The sequence below is a fragment of the Pocillopora verrucosa genome, chromosome 11, assembly GCF_036669915.1.
Source record: "Pocillopora verrucosa isolate sample1 chromosome 11, ASM3666991v2, whole genome shotgun sequence".
In the NCBI taxonomy this organism is placed as follows: domain Eukaryota; kingdom Metazoa; phylum Cnidaria; class Anthozoa; order Scleractinia; family Pocilloporidae; genus Pocillopora; species Pocillopora verrucosa.
This window is the reverse complement of record NC_089322.1, coordinates 14324245-14347038: the sequence shown is the minus strand read 5'-3', so window position 1 is coordinate 14347038 and position 22794 is coordinate 14324245. Positions and strand designations below refer to the sequence as shown.

The window sequence follows — 22794 nt, the reverse complement described above, 5'->3', positions numbered from 1 at the left end:
ATATCTATTAATAACTTCGAATTAATTTCCAATACTAAACTATTAGATGTCTCTTTCATTACGTATACGTGATCTATCACTCCAAATTATATTGCCAGGAACCCCTACGCAAACATCATACGGATACAGTGCCTTGCGAAGCCATAATGTCTCAAAAGGCGATAAGAAAGAGTCGCATCACAGCTTTTTCGTTCCAGCTATGTCCCATGATCAACTCAGCCAGCCTAACTCAACAGAGAGGTTTTTTTTCCGGCGAAGTTTCTATCGAATGGGAATGTAGCACCTCGAGGTAATGTTACTTCGCTTAATATCGGTCATGAAGGAAGGCGAAAAATTGTTTCATGCCTCGGTAATAGATCTTCTCAGATATTTGTCATATATTTCAGAGATTTTTCACAGCCATTTATCGATAGATTCCATAATAAGGGAACTCGCAGTTCACAGATAGGGAAGTGACTTCGGTAAACCTTGTCGTAATGTCTAATGTAATTATAAAAGGTGACTTTTATCACATTTGTAAATTGATTTTGTAAGAATGACCCCTTAATCAGGGAACTGAATTCTTTGGAAACATTTAGTTTTTTCGTTGATAGCCATCCTAGGATTGTTTTTACTAGCATCTAGAGCTTTGAACTGCTACATTTAATCATCACTGTGGACATAAGGTATTTTGCGCACTTGACCATTTTTCTTGATTTTGAACTGAAAATTACAACGAAAGCAGGAATTCAGATAATGGAAATGCTGCTGGAGACTTCAAGGAGAAGTTACAATGACTTCAAACCTGCCTGCTAGAGGTAACATAAGTAAATAAACGCCCCAGGCGCTAAATCGATTTATTACCCCCCCCCCCCTTCCCCCTTTATTGGCAGTTAGTTGGCAGTCAATTTTATACAGTCCTCCCTTTATGTATTCTTTTGATGACGAATGCACCCTCCGAACCGTTACCCCTGAAAACATGTGATCCACCCCAAACCAACACCCCACCCTACCCCCCCCTCCCCCCCAGGGCATGAAGAGTAATTGTTTACCATTAGTGTGTGTGGATTGTGTGGATATTAGTGTACACAAATATATATTTATATATTTTTTCTTTTTTTTTTTCTTATGTATATTTTAAATAGTACAGTAAACTTTTTTAGTAAGTTCCCACCCCTACTGGAAACCAGCTTTTTATAATATTGATGATAGGCTAGCGTGTTTAAATAAAGTTTAACTATCTATTATTTATCTATCTATCTATCTATTTGGTCCCTTATTCGTTCGTATTGCACAGCTGGACACTGAACATCGATTGCTGTCATCTTCCCCCCCCCCTACCCCCTTTCCACTCTCACCCCAATAACTACATTCTCATTGGTTTATAAGCAGTGCAAAGCACTTTCATAGATATTTTGCAAGCCTTAAAGTCCCTCATAACTTTAGTTATTTCAAGCGATCGAAACAGAACTCTCCGTCGCAGTTCTAGTTAATCAATGATACCTATATGGTCCTATGCGATTTTGATATATCATATTCCAACCTACCCACTAAAACTACCAACTTTGTCTTAATATGTTAGGGTATATTTAAACAGTACTGGGTTTCTTAGAAATATATATTCATCAATGAAAAAATGAAAATGAAAAATGGTAAACCGCCACAAGCCGGCGTGTACAATACGCATTTTCCCGCCATCACTTGGCGTCGCCCTTTATCGATCTTTGAGTCTCTTATGTTCTAAATATAGCCACGTGGACCGGACTCGGTAAGGATCAAATCACACACGAATCTATAGGCGACGATGGAAGAACACGATAACAGGTTTGTTGTTAACCGCTCTCCCAAAATCGTGCGTGGATCGATAAAGAGGCAGTTAATCGTTTTTACAATGTTAATTGGAAATATTCAAATTTTCCACATCGAGTTTACAAAGAAACAAACAACAGTTTCTTGACTAACCAGAGTGTTCGCGGTGATGGGCTACTTTGGAAATAATAAAGTAATACTGGATTTACAAATCTGTTCGACTACTAAGAGGAAATTGGTCGGTGCGGTTCTCGACAGTATCCGCCGCTAGCTTAGGAAACAAGTTATAAGCGATATATCGAACTTTACTTTTAAGGTCTCTTTTCCTTAAAGTGTACGCAAGTGGGTTGAACATTGACGTACAGAGCCTAAGGTAATAGATAGCGAAAACAGTCATTGGATGTAAATTATCATTATGGGTCTGTTGCACGATTTCCAATATGAAATAAGGCAGCCAGAAGATGACGTACAGTGTGAGAAGGAGAACACATGTTAAAACAGCTCTCTGGCGCCTTCTTTGAAGCTTCCTCTCGCGTTTCTCAAACTCTGTAGGCAAATTCTCACGTGCAATTCTCTGACACTGACTTCGAAGCAGCAACAGCATGTGGGTATCAAGTACACTCATGATAATGAGTGGAATCAGAAAAAATACGATGACGTTAAACAGAAATAGTGTAGTCTCCTTCTGGTGCATAGGTTCCAGGTCCTCTCGGGCTGTTTCTATATTGAGGTTCCAAGTCCATGAAAGTCGAACCAAAGAGGTGAGACTGAGAAACCACGTAATGCCAAGGACGATCAAAACTCTTTTACGATGGACGATATCGCGGTAGCGTAACGCCCATACGATATAGATGTAACGATCGCAGGTCATCACAGTGATGTGAAGCACGGTGGAGAGGGCCATGAATGTGAAAAAAGTATATGAGCTTATACAAATGGGAGATATATAAGTATAGGTACATGCCAAGAGGAGTGGAATTCCAACCAGACCTACCAAGAAGTCTGATACAGCTAAACTGGCCAAGATGATGTTGCTTGGCGTTCGTAAGGACGAATACGAGGCAATAAGAAAAATGACACCGCCATTAATCGGTAAAATAAACACCATTAAAACTAAAGCAGGAACTGTTTGAGGCGAAAAGGCAAAAGAGCTGTCATCTGTAGAATTTGACGACATCGTATTTCTGATCGTTCTCGAAATCACCTGCGTGGTGAAGATTTTATCCCCGTGATGAATACTCCTTTCTTTTCAAATAAACTGTGCTTGGTTTTCTGTTACAAGCGTATATTGATTCAAGTAGAACTGAGAGCTTATTTGGGCCTTTGATTCGAGAAGACAGTTTGGTGAAGGCCCTCTTTCTTTGGACGTCTGTCGTGATTGTATCTGTGAACAAATCAAACACAAAAAATCAATTCAATTCTCCATTCGCTCAATCTGATGAAAAAAAAATGAAAAGACTCTGTGATGTTGCCTTTCTGAAATATGTGTTGGTTCAGCTGCTTCTCTGGGCCTGATGTAATTTGCATGATATCTATCTATCCATCAAGATTTGATCTCCTTTTTAGGTTCGAGCCTTCAATCAAAATATATTTTTTGAATAATGAAAAATAATGATTAAAAGAAACAGTGCAGTTATATCAAAGATATTAATTTGTTAATCATCCAGTGGAATAGAATGCTTGCTGAGAACAATTTCATCTTTTTTTCTCCGTTTATTACTTGCAAATTACTGTTTAACTCCAATTTTTTTTCTTAGGTCAACATTTGCAGATAATTGGTTGGACATGAATTATTTCTCTCCCTTTGAAAAATCCAAGATATATTTTCCATAGTGTTGGGCAGACATGTAATGAATGTTTAATCGGTTTACAAAATAGCAGATAAGTTAATGGCAGAGTTGCTTAAACCGCAATTTAACCTGCTCACTAATTTTTTTACTCTTAAAACATCTCCACAGATTCAGTATATTTTGAGTTTGCTGACTTTTAACTAGACACGTGACTCTCGACCAGTGCATGACAAATGAAGCTCCCATATGTTCCTTTCTATTCTTAGCAAAAGTGCCTTTCCGGGCTAAAGGTTTTGCAAAGATCTGCAGTGTTTACTTCAATTAATTTTCTTTTCTTTAACTTGGAAACAATGGACAATTCTTTTCATTTCTCAGATAACGTTAATCTGTTGAGTAAATTTCCATGATATTTATTTATACTTCTACACGAAATCGGGCCAATTTGTGATCTGAATCAGCGTAAAGATTTACGCATTTTTCGGTTTGTTTTCATACTTTTCTATGAACTGAAAAATCGACGCGCACGACTGTGTTTCAAAGAAAAAAAATAGTGTCTCTGAGAAGTGTCCAATTACCAGTTCGGTGTTTTACCGTTTCTAAGCTGCAGGCCTTAAGAATTCATTGGGTGCGTAGATGTGTTTACTTCGATCTACTAAGGACGATATAAATTTGTTATGATTTGGTCATGGACGACCATGGTTCAAAATCACTTTGGTGAATACAAAGCGTCAGGCTGTAGACGGATCCTCCCTCTTTCCGTCGATGCAATAAAGATAAAACATATTGTGGTGTAAAAGAATTAAAACACTCAGTGATCAAAGCCAAATAAATGCCTTTAAGCTAGGATAAAATATTAAGATCTTTCTCAAGACTATTATTTCTAGTCGCAATTAAGATAAAAAAGGAATTGTTCGCAGCTTATTTCATGCAAATATCGATTGAAATTTGATACTCAAGTTTTCGTCACTGCAATTACAAGTAAGTTTCACCAACCTTATTCTCTATCGTTAAAAGCCAAAATTTAATATGCACAGGCCGCCTCCTCAAGAGAACTAAGCTTGCCTCTGGCACAGTGCTCTTATAATTTCGAGTTGAATTGCGATTGTAAATATCAGTTATTCCCTGCTGACAACTTTTGGTAATTGTAGGATCCAATTATCTCTTTAGAAAGTTTCCGTTTTCGATATATACAGCGCTGTATGCCTCTTTAGATCTGTTTAATTATTATTATGATTTTACGCAAAAATAGAATGATTTATAACGAGAAAAAATGCAAATAAGTATGACCTCTCGTTTTTCCTTTCTTACGCAAAATGATCAGTTATGTTCTTTGAGCTTTATGGGTCAAATATTGCAATAGTTTTGTCGTGTTTTTGTTTCATCTGAAAACAACAAAAAAAAAACAAAAAAAAATAGACAGAAAAGAAAAACCATAAAAACAAAAAAGCATAGTAGTAATAATAGTTACTGTAAGGCTTAAAAAAAAAATTTAAATATTCACAACCAAACTTTCTTGTAATCAGATCCAAGTCGTTCGTATGCAAAATATGGCCGAAGGTCAAAAATTGTTCTAAACAAGGCAGGCAAAATTACAGCGCTAGAATTTCTTTGGCCTGATTAAGCCCTCTATGGAAAAATAATTTGGTTCCATGTCCGTTGTAAACGCAGTATGAAGTTACGCGCAATTTTTGTTTTTCAAGCATTCTTATTTATTTTGTTAACAAGACCAGCATTTATTCTATTCATTGTCTGTATTTAAAAGGCAAATGTCGTCGATTAAAGCAGAGAAATTTTCCTGTAATTGCAGCGGCAATAACATTTGGTATTTTGTACCATTGATACGACTTTCTTTTACAAAACTTTTGAACCTCCGCGCTTATTCATCCAATCAATGAGGAAATAAGAAATATTTAACAACGTTGCATACTTTTTAATTCAAACTTGAGAACATTTGGTAGTTTATCACGTTTTTTTCCAAGCGCCAGGCTGAATTAATGAAAAAAAGGAAGATTAAATTGAAAACCGCGTTATAGAATCAGGCTAATATTGGTTCACTAGGTTTATCTAATAAATGCAATGAATAATTTCCCCTACCTAAGGTGTATGCTTTGCCAAAATGATAATAGCTCCAAGAAAAATAATACGCCTGCAAACGGTATTGTGTCTTTTTAGTGTGTCTAAACATCAAATTGTGATGAAAACAATTTAGGAAAAGTTTACGCCAACTAGAAACAGCTGTATTCTTCAATCAAATAGAAAATTCTCGTAATTTTTAATTTGCATTTGTACTTTCCCTCTTGGCCTTTCACGGAGAACTATATCCTCGTCTAGTTCTTTTCTAATTTTATCAGGAAATTTCCTATTTTTGAAATGTGAGCTTGCACTACCGCTTTTCATATTTGAGAACGGAGATGGGATGGTACCACATGGAGCGAACCTTATTCGTCGTGACGGTCTGCGAGGGAGAGATCAATTATCTGCGCAAAAATATATTTTAAAAATTGACTTAATAGACGCCCTTCAAGTCTTTGCCATCAAAACGGTACTTTCACAGCCAGCTGTCTGTGAATCTCATTGTCAAGCTTTCCCTCGGAGGTTGTGTATCACGCAAATTTAGTGGATGCAAGGATGACCTCACACATAGCAGTAATTCTTAGATTATCACAGAGTAACTCTTGTTTTCATCATACGCTGTAAGAACATTATCTTTGAATCAAACAACGGTGTTTCGCAGGGGAAATAAATATGAAAGATACGCAATGCAGTAATTCTAAAAATAAATTATATTTGATGTCTCATAGAAATGACTATCACATTTTGAATTAGAAATGAGTGTGTCTCCAGGCTTATTGCAAGTATATTATGCTACACTTCACCTGACCTGAAGACTTAGTTTGTTAGCGTTCTACCAAAATTTATACAGTGATTTGATGTTCAAATAAATAAATAGAATGAGAGATGTTTAGAGTAATGCTTCCCGGTGAAACCAGCCGTCGACAGAATTTCATCATCCGGTCAATTTATCGGCGGTAAATGCAACAATTATTTTTAATATAGAAGTGATCTTCGAGAAATTTCAGGGACCGAACCTTTTTTTTCTTATAGCTGAACGCTTCAGAGGAAAAGGAATAATGTCTCTCTTCGAAACAGGCGATGAAATAAATATCAACGTGATTATTCAAATGTGAAGACATTCATCGAATGAGGCATATTTTTTCTTAATGGCAGAAGTTAAGCTGTTTGCCTGACATGAAGATGAAATCAAGATCTACATGATTATTTTAAATTTGAACATTTCGTCCGCCGAGGTAAATTTGTTCTTAATGGCAGAGGGTTAGCTGTTTGCTTGACAACAAACACTTTTGATAATTAATGTTTGCGTATTTGTAGCCCTGTCTATCCGTCTAAGAGAGCCGATAACGGACAAAACAAGATTAAAAAGAAAAAACGAAGCTAAACAAAACAAAACGAACAATCATACAAAGATGATAATAGCCAAACCATAAGAGGAAGGCTTGATGCTCCGTGCGCGTAAGGTAAGGATTCCGTAGCTTCGAAGTATACGCAAATCACACCACATTTTGAATTAGAAATGACTGTGTCTCCAGGCTAACTGCAAGGAGTTACACTACTCTGCACTACACTTCACCTGACCAGAAGACTTAGTCTGTTAGCGTTCTAACAAGATTCATACAGTAATTTGATGTTCAAATAAATAAATAGAATAAGAGATGTTTAGAGTGATGCTTCCCAGTGAAACCAGCCGTCGACAGAATTTCATCATCCGGTCAATTCATTGGCGGTAAGTGCAACAGAAAACAAGTTGAAAACGGAGCTTTTCGAAAACGCTATGACTAAATGCACGGCAACTGGACACGGTCCCAAGAAGACTAAGTGCCCGGCAGTCAGAATTTTTCAGTGTGAAGTGATCTTTGACAAATTTCAGGGACCGAACCTCTTTTTTTCTTATAGCTGTACGCTTCAGAGGGAAGGAAAAATGTCTCTCTTCGAAACAGGCAATGAAATAAATATCAACGTGATTATTCAAATGTGAAGATCTTCAACAAACACTTTTGATAATTAATCTCTTGATTATCATTTAAAATGTTTGCGTATTTGTAGCCCTGTCTATCCGTCTAAGAGAGCCGATAACAGACAAAACAAGATTAAATAGAAAAAACGAAGCTAAACAAAACAAAACGAACAATCATACGAAGATAATAATAGCTCAATCATTAGAGGAAGGCTTGGTGCTCCGTGCGCGTAAGGTAAGGATTGCGTAGCTTCGAAGTATACACAAATCCGGTTCATGAACAGACTTGTTAAATTCAAAACTGAGTGTTAACAACCAGTGCTGAAAAGCATCGCAAGTCCTGCTTACATAGGCAATGTTCTAAATACCTGCTTATTGTGTTGCGTCGACAACAAATATTCCAGACTAAAACAGGAACAAATGATTGTTGTAGGCGGATTTGGGAAGGAAAATCTAAAAGGGCGTTCCTTTGACAGGATCCGGATTAAGAATTGTGATCCATGATCACAAATTTCACGGTACATCAAAGGAACGGAGCATTAGTTCATCGGATCAGTTACCATGATGGTAATATATAATACATAATAATGGACAGCAGGCGCGAAATTGTAGAGTGCGTCAGCGGAATCGCGCGCTAAATTTAAAAACGAAAAAAAAAATGGCAGTCGCGTATAAAGCAGCTGTTGTTTCGTTAATAGAGGAACTTTCAGATGATTCCATAGTAAAAGAGGCAAGTAGTTGTGAAGATGAAGAATTTCTATTGTTCTTTTGATAAGGGAGAGGCACAACCATGTCCGCATTGAGAATTATTTCGAATGTATTAAACCCCTTAAAGATTTTTGAAGTCATTTTCGAATTTCAAGAACTACAGTCAGCCGTCTGGAACACCTGTTACTTACTTGCCCAGGTCTGCCTCATGGACAAAGGAATGGGGGAAGACATACCATTGACTTACAGAAGCAAGTATTGATTACGATATGGATACTTGGGAACCCTGAATGCCTGCGATCAGTGGCCGATCTCGGGATTTAACATTACAAAATTGAGTGTACTTCGTGTTTATCACAGAATTTGTGAAGCGATTGCCAACAATCTTTCCGGTCATATTAGGTACCTACCTGTTTGAAATTGAGCACCGCTGGGCAAAATGATAAATTTCAGATCCTTCGCCCAAAGGAACGGGTTGGATCAATGATCCAATAATCCGTCTTCAAATCGCGCAGATCAGTGATCCGATAAAACCCTGTCCAGAGTGGATTTGATAAATCACTGATCTGAAAATGGATTTGCTCGAAAGGAACGCCACAGATCAGAAATCCTGATCCAGATTACCCCAAAGGAACGCACCATAAGTCTGAAGACGCTTTTCTTATTTTTATCTTTTCAGTGGCATTGGTTGTCTTGGAGAACCCGTTTATGAGGTTCTCGACGAGGCGATGGCTTTTTACGGCTAACGGTTGAAATTTTGACCATTTTGCGGCTAACGCTTCATTTCTTGCCATTATGATTAGATTAAAAAATTTTACGGTTAACTTTTCTTATGACCAACGGTTGAAATTCGTCAAATTTTGCGGCAAACGGCTCAATGTTTTCGCTGTTTAAAAGCTAACGGTTAACCCCATTCAGACCCTCTGTTAACCGGTGATTTGTTGCATCATACCTGTTTTATTACGTTATCTACCGTGTAAATTTCCTCACGGGGCAACTTACTAAAATCTGAGTTCTTGATGGATGAGCTCACAAATGCATACAAGCTGCGTATGAATTAGTCCTAGATGACAGTAAAATAAATTTTTCTTTCATTTTCTACCATATTCTCCGCCGAAAAACGACATTAATAAATAAATAACAGGTATTATCTTCACCCGGGTTATTTAGCCGGGGGCAGGAGAATTATCCTTGTTGGCTCAATCTAAATCTCTTACGAATGTCTGGAGCGGAAGGAAACAATAAATTGCGGAGCGGATTTTTTTTCCTAAGGAAGCAAAGCAGGAGTTAACGATTACAAATCGTAAAAGGCTAAGTAGACTAAGTGCTGTTGAATAGCTTTCAGCATGATAACTCAAAGGGCATCAACACCCACGCAGAACTTAATTTCAGTTCCGCTGCAACTTCTAATCAGCGTTTGTTTGTTTTCTATGCTACTTTTGTGGTAACATCGTGTTTTTTTTCCTGGCTGTTTTTAATACGTTACATTACATTTTGGTATCATAAGGTATTATGCATTAAATGGACGCATATGGTTAGTACTTTCGTGGTTTTCCTATATGAATTATCATATCATACCTGAAGAGGGCTCTAAGTTCCTTCTAACTTGTTGTTATTTCGATTAAGCCTTACTTCGTCGAACACCGGCGTGATGTTGCGCTGCTATGTTCACTGTTTGACGATTTGCAACTTAAAGTCTGTTCTAATGAGACGGATCAATGCGTTCTTTTCTTCGCCGAGTTCTACTCGGGATTGCATTTGAGAATATAATCTCGTTCTGCGGTTTTCTCATATCCCAAACCGAAACGAACGTTAACTTCTAAAAGCCTATAAGAACTTCCTATTGTTTGATTTTCAAAGATAATACATACCGCATTTGGAGTATCAAACAGGCTTTCCTTATGTAATTGTTTTGAAACTGGTTAGTATGAAACGTGCGCCTTCGCCCAAAAAAGGAAGCACTACGGCGTTTCTGCCACTTGACAACCATAACGGGCTGAACCGCATGAAAACGAGATTAGGAAACCTTCTGGCAATGTTAAGATAATTCTATAAATAAGTACAATACTCTCGAATACATGATTACCGCTCACCGCGCTTTCCTCGGTTTTCGTTTTTCCTACAGGTGATCAGGTCCTGGAGATCATTTGGGACGGCCTATTTCATCCAATGTTGTCGAGAGCTTCCATCGTCAAATTTTCAGTTTAGAAATCATAAATCTTCTTTTCCTAACGTTTCGTGAGTGGTCATTTTATTCTAAATTAGCCACTAGCTTATCTTGCGCCTCACCTTGATGGGATCTAGCGTTTTTATCCTTTTGATGGAAAACCCGTTGAGATGATTTTGAAGCCGTGCGCTAATACAGAGAATTACAAACAACGTAAACAGTTGGAATCTCGGTTAAAAGGTCTGGGGATTGGCCATAGAAGCATGCATATGTCGCTAAATTTCTTTTTCTTCATCAATCTTCCATGGAAGTGTCATTTTGCCCCAACCCTAACCGTTTACCCCCCACTTCCCATTTCCCCACGTAATGTGCTTTGATGTTCCGACAACCTCTGCACCCCAGAGTACGTAAGAAGCATTAAAGGGTCCGTCAAGTGTGGTGTGATCTATAATAATAAGGAATGTCCATCTCCATTATTTCTTTTCACAAATAAAACCTACAGCTTCGTTTCTCATCTTGAAAATATTCGTGGGTCGATTGCCTCTCCATAAGCAGGCCAGTGTTCTGAGTATTTACAGGCTTCATGCTAGACGTAACTTTCTTCAACATTCCCTACCCACCCTACCCCTCTTCATCGAAGAAAACAGTACAAAGGTTTAACATGCCGAGGATGTAGGACGCATTGATGAACCATCACGAATTTTAAAAAAGAATCACGGTTGAAAGGCATTAATATTTAATTCAATTCGATAAATGAGGTATAGTATTGTTCGCTCATAACGCAACAGTTTCTCCCCATATCAAGTGAATTTTAAGACAGCTTAATGTCCGAGATGTTGACAAGGTCAAGGTGTTGAAGTAATTAAGGTTATCAGTACAATCTTGTTTATCTGGGATGAAGTTCTCGAGTGACTCAGCATAATTTATTCAACATGAACTAATTTACTTGGTCAATCAGAGTCAGGCAAACCTTTTGAATCACTTTTTGGTTCAATCTCGGTTTGTTCTAGCTCTCTTCATAAAAGCTATCGACGAATATGAAAGAAAGAATTCCGTTCCTGCAGAGAAACTGTAAAAAAACTGGTATACCTTGTTGTGTTTGTCCTGTAAATGCTATTTTGAAAGCATCCGAGATAAGAATTTAAAGAAATGGGACCACTAAGTCTTAATGTCGTTAATTTAACCTACTGCGTGTAGGTTCCACGAAACATTCAAACCTGTTCTTCTTTTTGTAATGCAATCTTATTTACGAAAGCTGTTTCTTGCAGCACGCGTTGAATGTCCCACTAAATTTCTTCGGAAAGAAAAAACCACATTTAAAAGTAACGAATCACAATTTCTCTTCCGTGACTATGGCTAATGATTTAATGAAATTATGACACCAGGGAAACAGGCAGGAATCTTGTTTGCTTTCAGGTAAATTGCAGCAAGCTGAATCAGACGTATACATTTTTCTTATAGTAACAAGCCTCGTTTCAGTTGATTGCCTCACACCAGTAGCAAAAAATATTGTCGTGTAAATTTCACTTACAACCAAACACATCTTGAAAAAATACACGAACTTCCCTCTTGGCAGAGTTGACAGGCGATGTGCGAACAGATGTGTGGATTTTTCGTGTCCAAGGCCAAGTTGTCATGAAGTGATAAATAATGCACGATTCACATAAACGAGACACTGACATTTATGCATCACTGACTTTGGTGTAAGCAATATCTTCATCTACTGATACATGTTAAGTTCTTATACTGTAAATCTTAATTATTAGAAAGCACGGAATAAAGTGACGTTTCGGTATAAAGTTGTTATTTAAAAAACAAGACCTCCAATTCAGCTTGAATGAAATTTAATCATAACTTGATTTTTTGCCAAAGCAAATATTTGATGATATATCGAGCGGTTTTAAGCAGATATTGGTGCATGTATATTATAAATATTTTTTATGTCTAAACATACATTTTTACTTCTACGCGATGAAGAAATTCGAGCTTAGTAAGTGTAAGTGTGGCAACGCGGGCAGAGTAAGTAAGTAAGTAAGTCCAAATTAGAAGTAGTTTACGATTTCTGGGTTCCTCGATATACTTAACATTCCTTACTTCAACTGTACACGGGAAAGGAAGCAATACCCGGCCAAGAAAATTGGAACAGGCAAAGAAAAACTTCGAATGGACGATCTAGAAAGTGTGTTGTGTTCTAGTTGGTTCTCAAAGGTCTTTCTTTCTATGATATAGCCTTTCCTTCTAGAAACTGTGTACGGCTTCATTGGCACGTCATGAAAGAGAAACCCCATATGCCTCTTTGCAATTTCGAAAAAATGGTAATCATTTCGTTGTTACAATGCCGTAAAGAAATGTCACGTTTTTGTTGTTGATGCTGTTGCCACATCTTCATTGCCTTAACGCTACTTGAACTTGCTCTTGTCAAATAGTTCGGACTTACCTGTAACATAATTTTATTACCATTTTTTGTAATAATCTTTGAAAGCCAGAACTTGACTTGTGCTGAACTGGAAAATCTCAGAAGTTTTATCCCTCTCCCTAATCGCCTTTGCATAATTTGCATAGCTGATGTAAAGATAGGTTGGTGTTCAAGATCCTGCGGACGCTGTACTAATCGGTTTGAGACATCCTTATACTCCTACGTTAACTAACCAATGTTATAATTTTTTTGAGTTCTACGAAAACCTCACTTCAAGCCTTCTACGATTTTTTCAAAGCATGGTAAGGTATATGAAAGATTTTTCGTACCTTTTACTCTCCAGCTTTTGAGTTCCTCTTCAATCTTATTCACGAATCTTCTTCACGGATATAATTCGTTTGCCCAGATCCGATCTTTTAAAGAAAACGAGAAAGCTACATAAATATTTTAAAAATATCCCTAAAATGTTCCAGCAACGACAAATTTAATGCTAACCCACCTACTAACCAACTTCACTTAATCTTTTTTTTCGACAAAACTTCAAAATACTGAGGTTATCATAATATACAGCAGGTGACCGAAACAGTCATTTGTAAATACCCTTGATATTAATCTCTCTAAAAGCTATTTGCATTGTTCATTTGAACACTATATCAAATCCATTAAGGCATTTTTTGAACCTGAGGGCCATTTTGAGTTTCCAAGTCACGGATCCATATGTAACTTATATTGTACGCTATAATTTATATTTTATAGAAGGAAAAATACTTTGACATCTTGTGGCCGTGTATGTGTCGGCGTTTTCGCCAAATTATGTGCGTAATCCAGACAAAATGGCGTCATTCTTGCTAGAAATTGACGAACTTGGCCTCTGCCTGAACAAACGTTTTTCTTCTTTCCGAACCAATTACGTGAAAAGGCTGTTACCGATTGAAGAATAAACTCATCATTCTTTCATAAAACGGGAAATAGGTTTTGGCCTTAAATACGATGGTTATCTTTGCCATGAAATCGTCACCATTAAACACCTGTCAAAATCTGCGAAGCCATATCCGTTAAGATTCTCAACATTTAATTTGTGCGAGATTCTATTTACTGCAAGGAGGACGGGACAAATATCGTCGTTTGTATTTCATCCGAAGAATGAAACCATTAGCCGGAGCTAGCTAATGTTTTGCACATGCTCAAGAGTTTAGTTTTCTGCAGGTATAAGCAATATCAAATGCGTCCTGTTACACGGAAGGCACCAGGTCGCGCTTCATATTACGGAAGCCTCTAGAAAACGACTGTTTCAATTCTTCAGTTTGAAATAAGTGCATTTTTCATGTAGCACGAGTGGAAAGTTAAAAACAAATGCAAATTACAAACAGCACGCGCGCGCTGCAAAAACATCATCCGTCTTGAATTTCTGTGATGCGTTTTTTATGTAAATTGTTAACAAGCAAAGACATCATTTCTCATGCAATTCGGTGTAAATAAGTGCTTATAAATTTTTCAAAGACTACAAGTTGCACTCGTAGTCATGTTGTTACCTATACAAATGGAGGGTTGGAGGGGTGGATAATGTACAGGAACTGCATACTTGTCCATCAAACTGTAGGCTACGCCGAATAAACCTCTCAAAGAACCGAAAGCTTGGGTTTATAATGATGACTTATAAAGTTACTTTGTAGCGTGCGTTAGTTTAACTACTCCAACTTTAGATGCCGATATCTAGACTACCAATCAGAATATCGAAAAAGCCTGCCACACTTTTGTTGATTGATGACTTGTGGATAAAACTGTTCAGCCATTTTACTCGTGTTGTGGCATCCGCTGCCCGATAAATTCAATAGAAGAATCTTCGGTCGTTTCACGCCTTACCGGCTCCTGAAACTTCCTTAAAAGTAAAGTCGCTTAAATTATATTTTTATTGTAAACTAAGTGCTCTTCTTCTATAGTTTGCTAGGATTTTAGTAAAACTAGCGCGGGTACGAATTTTTTCCAGAAGGACACTCGCGAAGGTGGGAAGTAACCTTAAGTACGCTCAAGCGTTGAGGTACGTTTTATGCTAGCTGCAATTCAAACGATAGCCACTTAAATTCGATGGCATATTTCAACCACGTGCTCCTGAAGTTATCCCACACATTTTTCAATTAATTCTCTTTAAAACTCATGTTTGTATTATCAGAAAACAGACACTTCGAGAAGGTGCCACACTCCTCATTAATCCCATGTTTGGGTTCGGAAAGAAGAGCAAACTCTTAAACATCGACTGATCGAATCTTAAACTATCACGCTTTTTCGCCCATACTTCGTATCTTGCAAAGCTGTTTGCCTGGGGAACCTTGCGGCAACAAAAGCCCCAAGGAACTTTCCAGTGAGCTGTACCCCTAGGGAACCTCACAACAACATAGGCCCCAAGGAACTTTGAAATGAAAAATCCATTGTTTAGATATAATGGCTCAAAGTGTATGACGTAATACGTGACCACATGGCGCTCATCTGGAAACTCAAACATTAAAGGAAATTACCACAAGGCGCTCATCTGGTAGCTCAAGTATCGCTTTTATCTCGATGATTCTTTCTTGCACGCGACGAATTTTGTTCTTTTTATAAGTTATATAGGCGGGTGATACAGTTTTCTTTGAAAAGTCAACTGAAAAGTCAACTGTGAGGTATGTAACTAGTGAAAAATAACTGGGAATAATTAAAAAGTATGAACAATACAACACTAGTATTGAACAGTGAGGAAGGCGTCTTGTTGTTGATTAGATAATTGAAATTTCATATGAATATTATAGTCCATAACATGTAAACTTTTACTCCTGTGAATGACCAAGACGGTATTTCTCCTTACAATTTCAATGCAATGTCAGGCAGACAAGTGATGAGAATAACGAAAAATATCAATTAGGGGATTTTCAATTGATCCAATACCTGTTTCTCCGAACCCACATCATAAGATTTTAATGGTAGACAGTTAGGAGAATTACCAATTAGATTATGGGAGTGAAAGGGTTTAGACAGGAGTGAGAGTTTTAGACGTGTTAACTTTCCCTCTCGATTCGGAATTTTCTCGAGTAAAGTTGTTTGCGTCCTAAAAATTCTCTATCGATGAGTTTACCGGCGTAATAAACCAAACGCCATGTTAGAATTGTAAACTGATTTACAATCGATTAATTGGCAAACTTCATGGACAAAAATTGATAGAAAATATAGTATGATCTGTTCTTTACCTTGAGTAGCAGTAAAATTTTGCGTTAGCTCTTCATAGGATCACTAGTCAAATAAACGACCGTTTACCATTCATACTTACGATTCAGAACGCGAAGGATCCCTTAGTTATATAGAATGTGCGATGTACATTTGAGTGCTTGAGGCTACTGGTTACAAAATTTCCCAAGATAAACCCATGGATTTGTTCCTTTTGAAATTGGGAGGAAGCTAGGGTGACAATTGTATACTAATTTGATGAATTAGTTAGCCATAATGTCTAGCCATATTGAGAAGGAGGTTTCTCCTCCCTTTAATGGACATTTTTTTTTAAAAATATTTTAACATATCAAAATACAATACAATGCAGTTGGAGGCAGTCTTTCCGTCTTATACTGATTTTGATTTGGCCGCGTTCTTCTTGAGCATGACTCTTATACTAGCATAAATCTACCGTCAAATTAGGTTTTGTTTTTCTGTGGCGTTGAAGAGGAAAAGCGTGCTCTGCTATGAGCCATTAGTTTGGTCAGCTTTAAGCGCAGAGTAACCTGTAAAGTACATTGATTAGTTCATATCTTAATGCATTTTGTATCGGTTGAAGTTGGTAGAAAACAATTTACAATTCCTCCCTTTGAAGATAAAATATTAAAAGCAATAAAATTTGACTGTAATCCTAATTCACGAAAGAAGAAACGTTTCAGCTTAGCTGTGACTGACAATAGAAAAAACCTTAATTCTAGAATTGAAAAAAAAAATGTAAATAACAACAAAGAAATTACCGATGACAAAATTTTTCTGGTGCATTATTTGACTTTAGAAGCGATGTGAGATTTCCTCAATGTCCAGAGGATACAAAAGATTTAGAAGAAAATTATAGGTAAGCATAAATTTAAGGTACCCAAAACAAGTACCGAAACTGCCCCCTGTAACTTTCCCCTCTCTTCCCCAAAACAAAACAAAAAAAAAACTGCGAGATTTTTCTAATTCGTTGTCACGCAACTCTGTAGGCGTTGTTTGTTACCTTAAGAACATCTGCAAAGCTAACTAAGTCTAATCACACCAATCGCCGCTGTAAAATAGACCACCTGTAGTTCTCATAATGTGGTTTTAAAACTACCTTTGAAGAAAAGGTAAGAACGGCAATCATTTCCTGACATTAAAAGTGAAATAAAAGACTTCATGCTGCGCTTAACGTATTATAAAACATCTCATTTGGTTATAAAGTAAAGCGAGCAAATGTCATTGTATAACATGATTCTTAGTTTAGACCGCAGGACCTGTTGTTAATGAGGAAGTGTTAATCAAAAGTTTGATAAAATTTGCCCATATTCCGGAAGACAATGGCTTTCTTTTTTTCATTACAAGAAAACATTTTCATGTTTTTCCGATATCCCACACGATTTTATTTATTAATGTATTTTTTTTAACGAAAGAAATGGATCTATTGTCTTCTAGAAAGTTCACCATTCACTGAATGAATTTAAAGCCAGCTAAGAATATCAATTGAATTAACGAAATAGGTATACCAAGAAACCTAGTTCTGCGGAAAATAGATCTCGTAGTCAACTGCTTTTCGAAAAGAACCACCGAAATTTTTTAAATAAACTTGAAGATTTATGATAGACGATACAGCTTTGCTTTGACTATCGAAATTAGGCTCCCCAAATACGTGGATGACAGATCTTGATACGAAAACAAATGTTTTTGCTAGAATCGATAAAAAGAAGAACGACAAAATGTCTTATGCAAGAAAAGCGAATAGGCGAGGAAAAAAAACTGAATTTGAATGAATTACAAATGAACTAATTTGAATTCATTGCTGAGAAAAAAAAAATTCAGACCCTCCTTGAATGCTTCCCTCAACCACTTAAATCGGTCAGTGAAGCAACGAAAAATATCTCGACGGTTAAGATACATTTATAGGCATGTAACCGTGGACCTAAAATTGATAGTGAGGTCTTACAAAGACCACATCGGCAACTTAGAGCTTTATAAACTACTTAAGCTAGACACCATAGAAATATCATGAAAGGAAAATACCGAAAAAAAAATTAAGATATTTTTCCTTGCCTGAATTGAACGAAACTTGAGCTACCTTTCTCGTTGCAAGGAAGATTTCTCAGCTTATGACAAATTTCAAAGTTGCCATTTTCAGAACATACGCAAGAACTGTTTTAGTTGCATGTGGCAGCGGTATAAAACAATCAAATGAAGCGAATTTTTGGGGGGAAGTTCTTCAATCTTTAAGCCAAAGGGGTTGTCGTATTTTAATTGGCTATCAATCGAGTTTAACCAATATATAGAACAAAATATCCATAAAAGGTAGCCGCAAAGTGCTTCAACTTACGGCGCTGAAGGTTTAAAAAGGTACATTTCGGATGCCGATCTTTCTTGAAGACCCCGTAATGGCAAGCGGTTTTCCGTCGACATGGATCTTATGCGAAGGCAAATGAAAAAGAAAAAAAAAAAAAAAAAAGAAGTGGTATTGCTAGTGAGCAGAATTATGCTAATATGCGCGCATTGATAGTATATTTGGGTCTCTTTGCGCAACAGACTACACCGAGTTAGAGACTACATCAGTATTACGTAGTTTGTAAAACTTACAATATTACGCAAATTTCTTACATTCAAGCTCCTGATGGAAATTTAACACCTCTTTAAATCCATCAATCTTCTTCGGTATAAATTAGACAGACAAACAGACTGACGTAGTTTGTCGGAATTATTGTTTAGTTCTAAGTGATAATCTTAAAAGCTTTTACCTAAGTTTTTAAAAGTGCCGCCAACTTAAGCCCGTAAGGTAAAACTATGGTGTCATTTCTGGCAGTCAGTTTTCGTTTCACTGAGTCTTTACAGGTACTAATCAATACATACACACATTTAGTGTAGCTCCCTTAAAAAGGCTTTTTAACACCAAATAAATAAAACCAAACAAACAATTTTATTTACTTTTGTCGAAAGACACTATGGTAAGTATCTCCTTGGCCAAGGCCGTAAACTGTAAACAAGAGAGCATTAGGTAATTGATTACAATATTTAGCCATATCTGAAGACGTACTTTTAAATTAAAATTGGCAGTTTTTGTTGATGGGGAAGAGTTTCTGATCGTTCAGTCAGTTTTTCATATTTTTTATTTTTTAATTTTGTTTTTACTTTTCTTTTTCTATCAGTTACCATCTGAAATCTTTCTTCTACGTGTGACACTAACGCCGCCGCTGTGAAGATGACAAGAAAATAAGCTTGATTGGTTTGTAATGTTTACCAGAAAGTTATTCGATATGGGTTTTATCATTTTGTGCCAAAATATTGATGAAATGCTCTGAGGGTTATTTTTCATTTGCTGAATTTTATTTTATCGAAATAAGATTTTAACTTTCTCTAACAATTAAAAAAAAGGAAAAAATAGGAAAGAAAAGAGACTCCATTTGTTCTTGTGTAAAAAAGGAAAAAAAAGGAGACAGGACTGTCTACCTTGAAGTAGTTGTTGTCGCCGGATAATAAGTTTCAAAACATTGATTTCAACAATTTCGATAACAAAATGATCAAAGATACAAACAACTCAAGATTTTGATGGTATATGACTATGATATAGCTACCCTCGTCCAAATTAATGAGAGCTTCACCAAGATCCGTAATTTAAACTCTTGGATTAGAACCGCTTAGAGGCAAAAAGGTATAGAGGTGCCCTATATAAGATAACAAGACACCTGCGTTGCCTCCAATGCAAATTTCGAGATACTGTAAACCCAATCCTTTTCAAAACCCTGAAACGGTTTCCTTATTTTCCTATTTCAAGAAAGTATATTCAGAGATACATTGTGGTAGATCTATTTTTAAGCCTTTCAATTACCCCGGATAACGTAGCATCTTAGTATCACTGATATGTAATTTCATTTTGATTCCCTGTTCGACTTTCACAGCGGGCGTTTAGTTTAAATTCGCTCTATACGATCTTTTCAGGAGAACGTGAATTCACCTTCATGAATAATTTTCTTCACAAAAGGGAGATGACCCGCATCACTTTGACATCTTAAATGGTTTGAATACGATTTCTGTAAAGAAGATAAATTACAGTATCTTAATTTTTTTCTTTAATCATTATTTATTATTTTAGGAGGTATTCAGTAACTAATTTTCGTTAAAGACTTGCGAACGACCAGCTTAAAGTGACATTACCAACGGCAATGCATTTATAGCGACAGAAATCAAACCACGTCTGCTTTTGTTCAAAAAAATTATCAAAGTTCAGTTCTATCTCTAGCATTGTTCGTACTATGATAAAGTTTGCGTGATCGTAACAACATATAATTGTCATAAATGTGACATCGTGATCGTGTGGGCGTGGGATCAGCGTGGGATGTTAAACGCGTTTTCTGAAGATTATTGTGGTCATGAGTTATGACAATTTCTCCATCCTTTTTTTCGATGCGAATTCATCATAAATCAAGTTACTTTTTTGTTGTAATAGGCCATCAATAGCTTTTTAGCTTTGAGAAACGCAATGTTTCTTAGCATGCACTAAGTAGATATGCTATATCATGCCAGGATCATTTTTAGAGCTTAATCGTAAATTGTTACATGTCTGTAGTGTTACCTTACAGTATAATGTTCAAAACCTTTGTGAAAAAACCGACCATTATGAGTCAAACGAAAAAAAAAAGAAACTGAAGAATCATTTAAGTTGTTTACAAAACCGCGTAGAGAAATGGCCATAACCATTAAAAAAAAAAATCAGACAGACCTTTTTTTAGAAAAAGCTTCTCCTCCGTATTTCAAGAAAAAAAGAAAAAAAAATGATTTAATGTCACTAAGTGCTCCCGTCAAAAAATAGGTATTAGAAGATATTTTAAACAGTCGTTTCTTACGCAGGAAATTCAAAAAGGAACCTACGGAATTCTCTATTTTTTTTTCTACGCACGCGGACATATTCTCATTTAACTAACATAAGATTTACCTGCCTTTCTTTTTTCGCTTTTGGTTAATATTTGGATGTCTACTTCAGTTAAAATGTATCTCTCTTTAGTCCTCTCTCCCACCGTATTTAACACTTGGTCGTCACAAGTACTGAAGAACGTTTGAAACTCTCCAGCTGTTTGTTACTGAAACGTGAACGGAATAACCAATAGCTTATAAACTGTAATTTAATACAAGTATCTGAAAGCTGGTGATCGATCGAATGTGTCTTATTCTGACGTCAAGGACTGAATGAAATTATCAAAATGGAACCTCACAAGACAAAAAAAATGAGATCACAAAAACCAGTTATAAACCATCATGGTTTTCACTTGATATTCTCTATGAGCAACAACTTTTTTCAATCACGATGAGTCCGGACACTCCAATACCCAATCTTTGTTACAAAAAAGGCACTCACCGAATGTCCATAGGATATGAGCAATATTTTATCGATTTGCTTTTTTTCATTCAATACAGCAAATGACCGCCGTATCTTCTTTACAGTACAAAACCAACACAGGAACTTTTACAAATAATTACCAACCTAAGTACGTGCGGTCTGTTACGGAGTGGCTGCTCCAACAGGAAGTGTACAAGTATATGTAAACTGCAGCCGATACACTAAACAAAGTAAACGACGTTAACATTATTTATGGCCTCGAAACTACGTTATGCAGCAAAACGTATCTATTAAAATTACTCTGGAACTTTCCGAGAGGTTAACTAATTTTTCGTTTTATTTATGTAGAAATAGGCTTTTAAGGTAGCGAAAAAAAAAAACAAACAAAGAAACTTAAGGTTATACAAGAACCGAGTGGTAACTTGATTTCGCGTACGACGCATCAACCTTTAAAAAACCGTCGTTTCCATAATCAGCGCGAAATTTGTCTACTAGACTCCGCTCTTTGGGATTCAGGCGCCAGGAAGAATTTTTACGTCTACGTAGACTTGAGCATGAAGTTAATTCAAAGATGGGAAGGTGAATTTATCAAGGTACTGAGTTGGATACAAACAATTACTTTGAGGTTTCGCTGTTTGTCGACATGTCTTTGCTGAGGCAGGAATTCAAAAAGATTGTTTGAAGAAGGATCAGGCAGCCTTAAGCCTTTGTTTTGTCTGCCAAAATGACAATTTTTTCCGACTCGATTCACATTTTTTTTTTACCGAGTACCCCGGTCGTTTTTTTAATGTGGAAACTAACGAACGAATTTACCTCTGTGAATTTAACCAGTCCTGCTACATATTGTACCAAACATACTCACGCATTGCTTCGTTTGACTTCTGACTCTTTCTTGTTTGATATCAATATCACTCAGTTCTGTTTCTGTTAGAAGTTTATGTTCCAAATCGGTTTAGCCTTTTATCCTTTTTATCCTTTTCGCCAGCAGAGACAAGGGTTCATATTAAACATAATTTATAATTTATTCTTCTCTCTTGTCCTTTCAGCTCGCCGAACATGAATAATTTAATTAATTTTACAATTCGTATAATTGGCGTTCTTGAAAATTATACTTCATTAGCCTAGCGGGTGTCGGACGAACTCTGAATTACATGTGGTAGCCAATGAAAAGCCTTCTTTAAATAAATAATTGCTTATTTATGGCAGAAGCTCAAATTTTACACAAATAGAACAGAAATTGCAACTCGGTTCATTGAAACACTGAAAATTTAATTTCCTTAAAATATATATTGCCTTGGAAAGAGCCGAAACCTCCAGCGTGCTAGTCAAACATAACTATCT

General features: G+C 36.6%; 1 protein-coding gene across 8 annotated transcripts; it reads right to left on the bottom strand.

Moving 5' to 3' along the window:
* Positions 1-1342: 1342 nt before the first annotated feature.
* LOC131794592 (histamine H2 receptor-like) lies at positions 1343-22456 on the bottom strand. Of its 8 annotated transcripts, XM_059112115.2 has the most exons (6): positions 22316-22456; positions 21598-21674; positions 21052-21196; positions 20074-20149; positions 13232-13315; positions 1343-3172 (listed from the first exon to the last, which is right to left on the bottom strand). In XM_059112115.2, exon 6 carries the CDS (start codon positions 2963-2965, stop codon positions 1994-1996), a length of 972 nt encoding a protein of 323 aa, XP_058968098.1. In that variant the 5' UTR covers positions 2966-3172; positions 13232-13315; positions 20074-20149; positions 21052-21196; positions 21598-21674; positions 22316-22456; the 3' UTR covers positions 1343-1993. The 8 variants fall into 8 exon arrangements, with proteins under 8 accessions (XP_058968098.1, XP_058968100.1, XP_066014789.1 ...); XM_059112117.2 differs by lacking the exons at positions 20074-20149; positions 21052-21196; positions 21598-21674 and having other exon boundaries at positions 22316-22444; XM_066158692.1 differs by lacking the exons at positions 20074-20149; positions 21052-21196; positions 21598-21674; positions 22316-22456 and adding an exon at positions 19047-19097.
* Between the last annotated feature and the right edge of the window lie 338 nt (positions 22457-22794).

Coding starts and splice junctions, on each gene's coding strand:
- LOC131794592 (XM_059112115.2), bottom strand. CDS start 2,965: ATGTCGTCAAATTCTACAGATGACAGCTCTTTTGCCTTTTCGCCTCAA.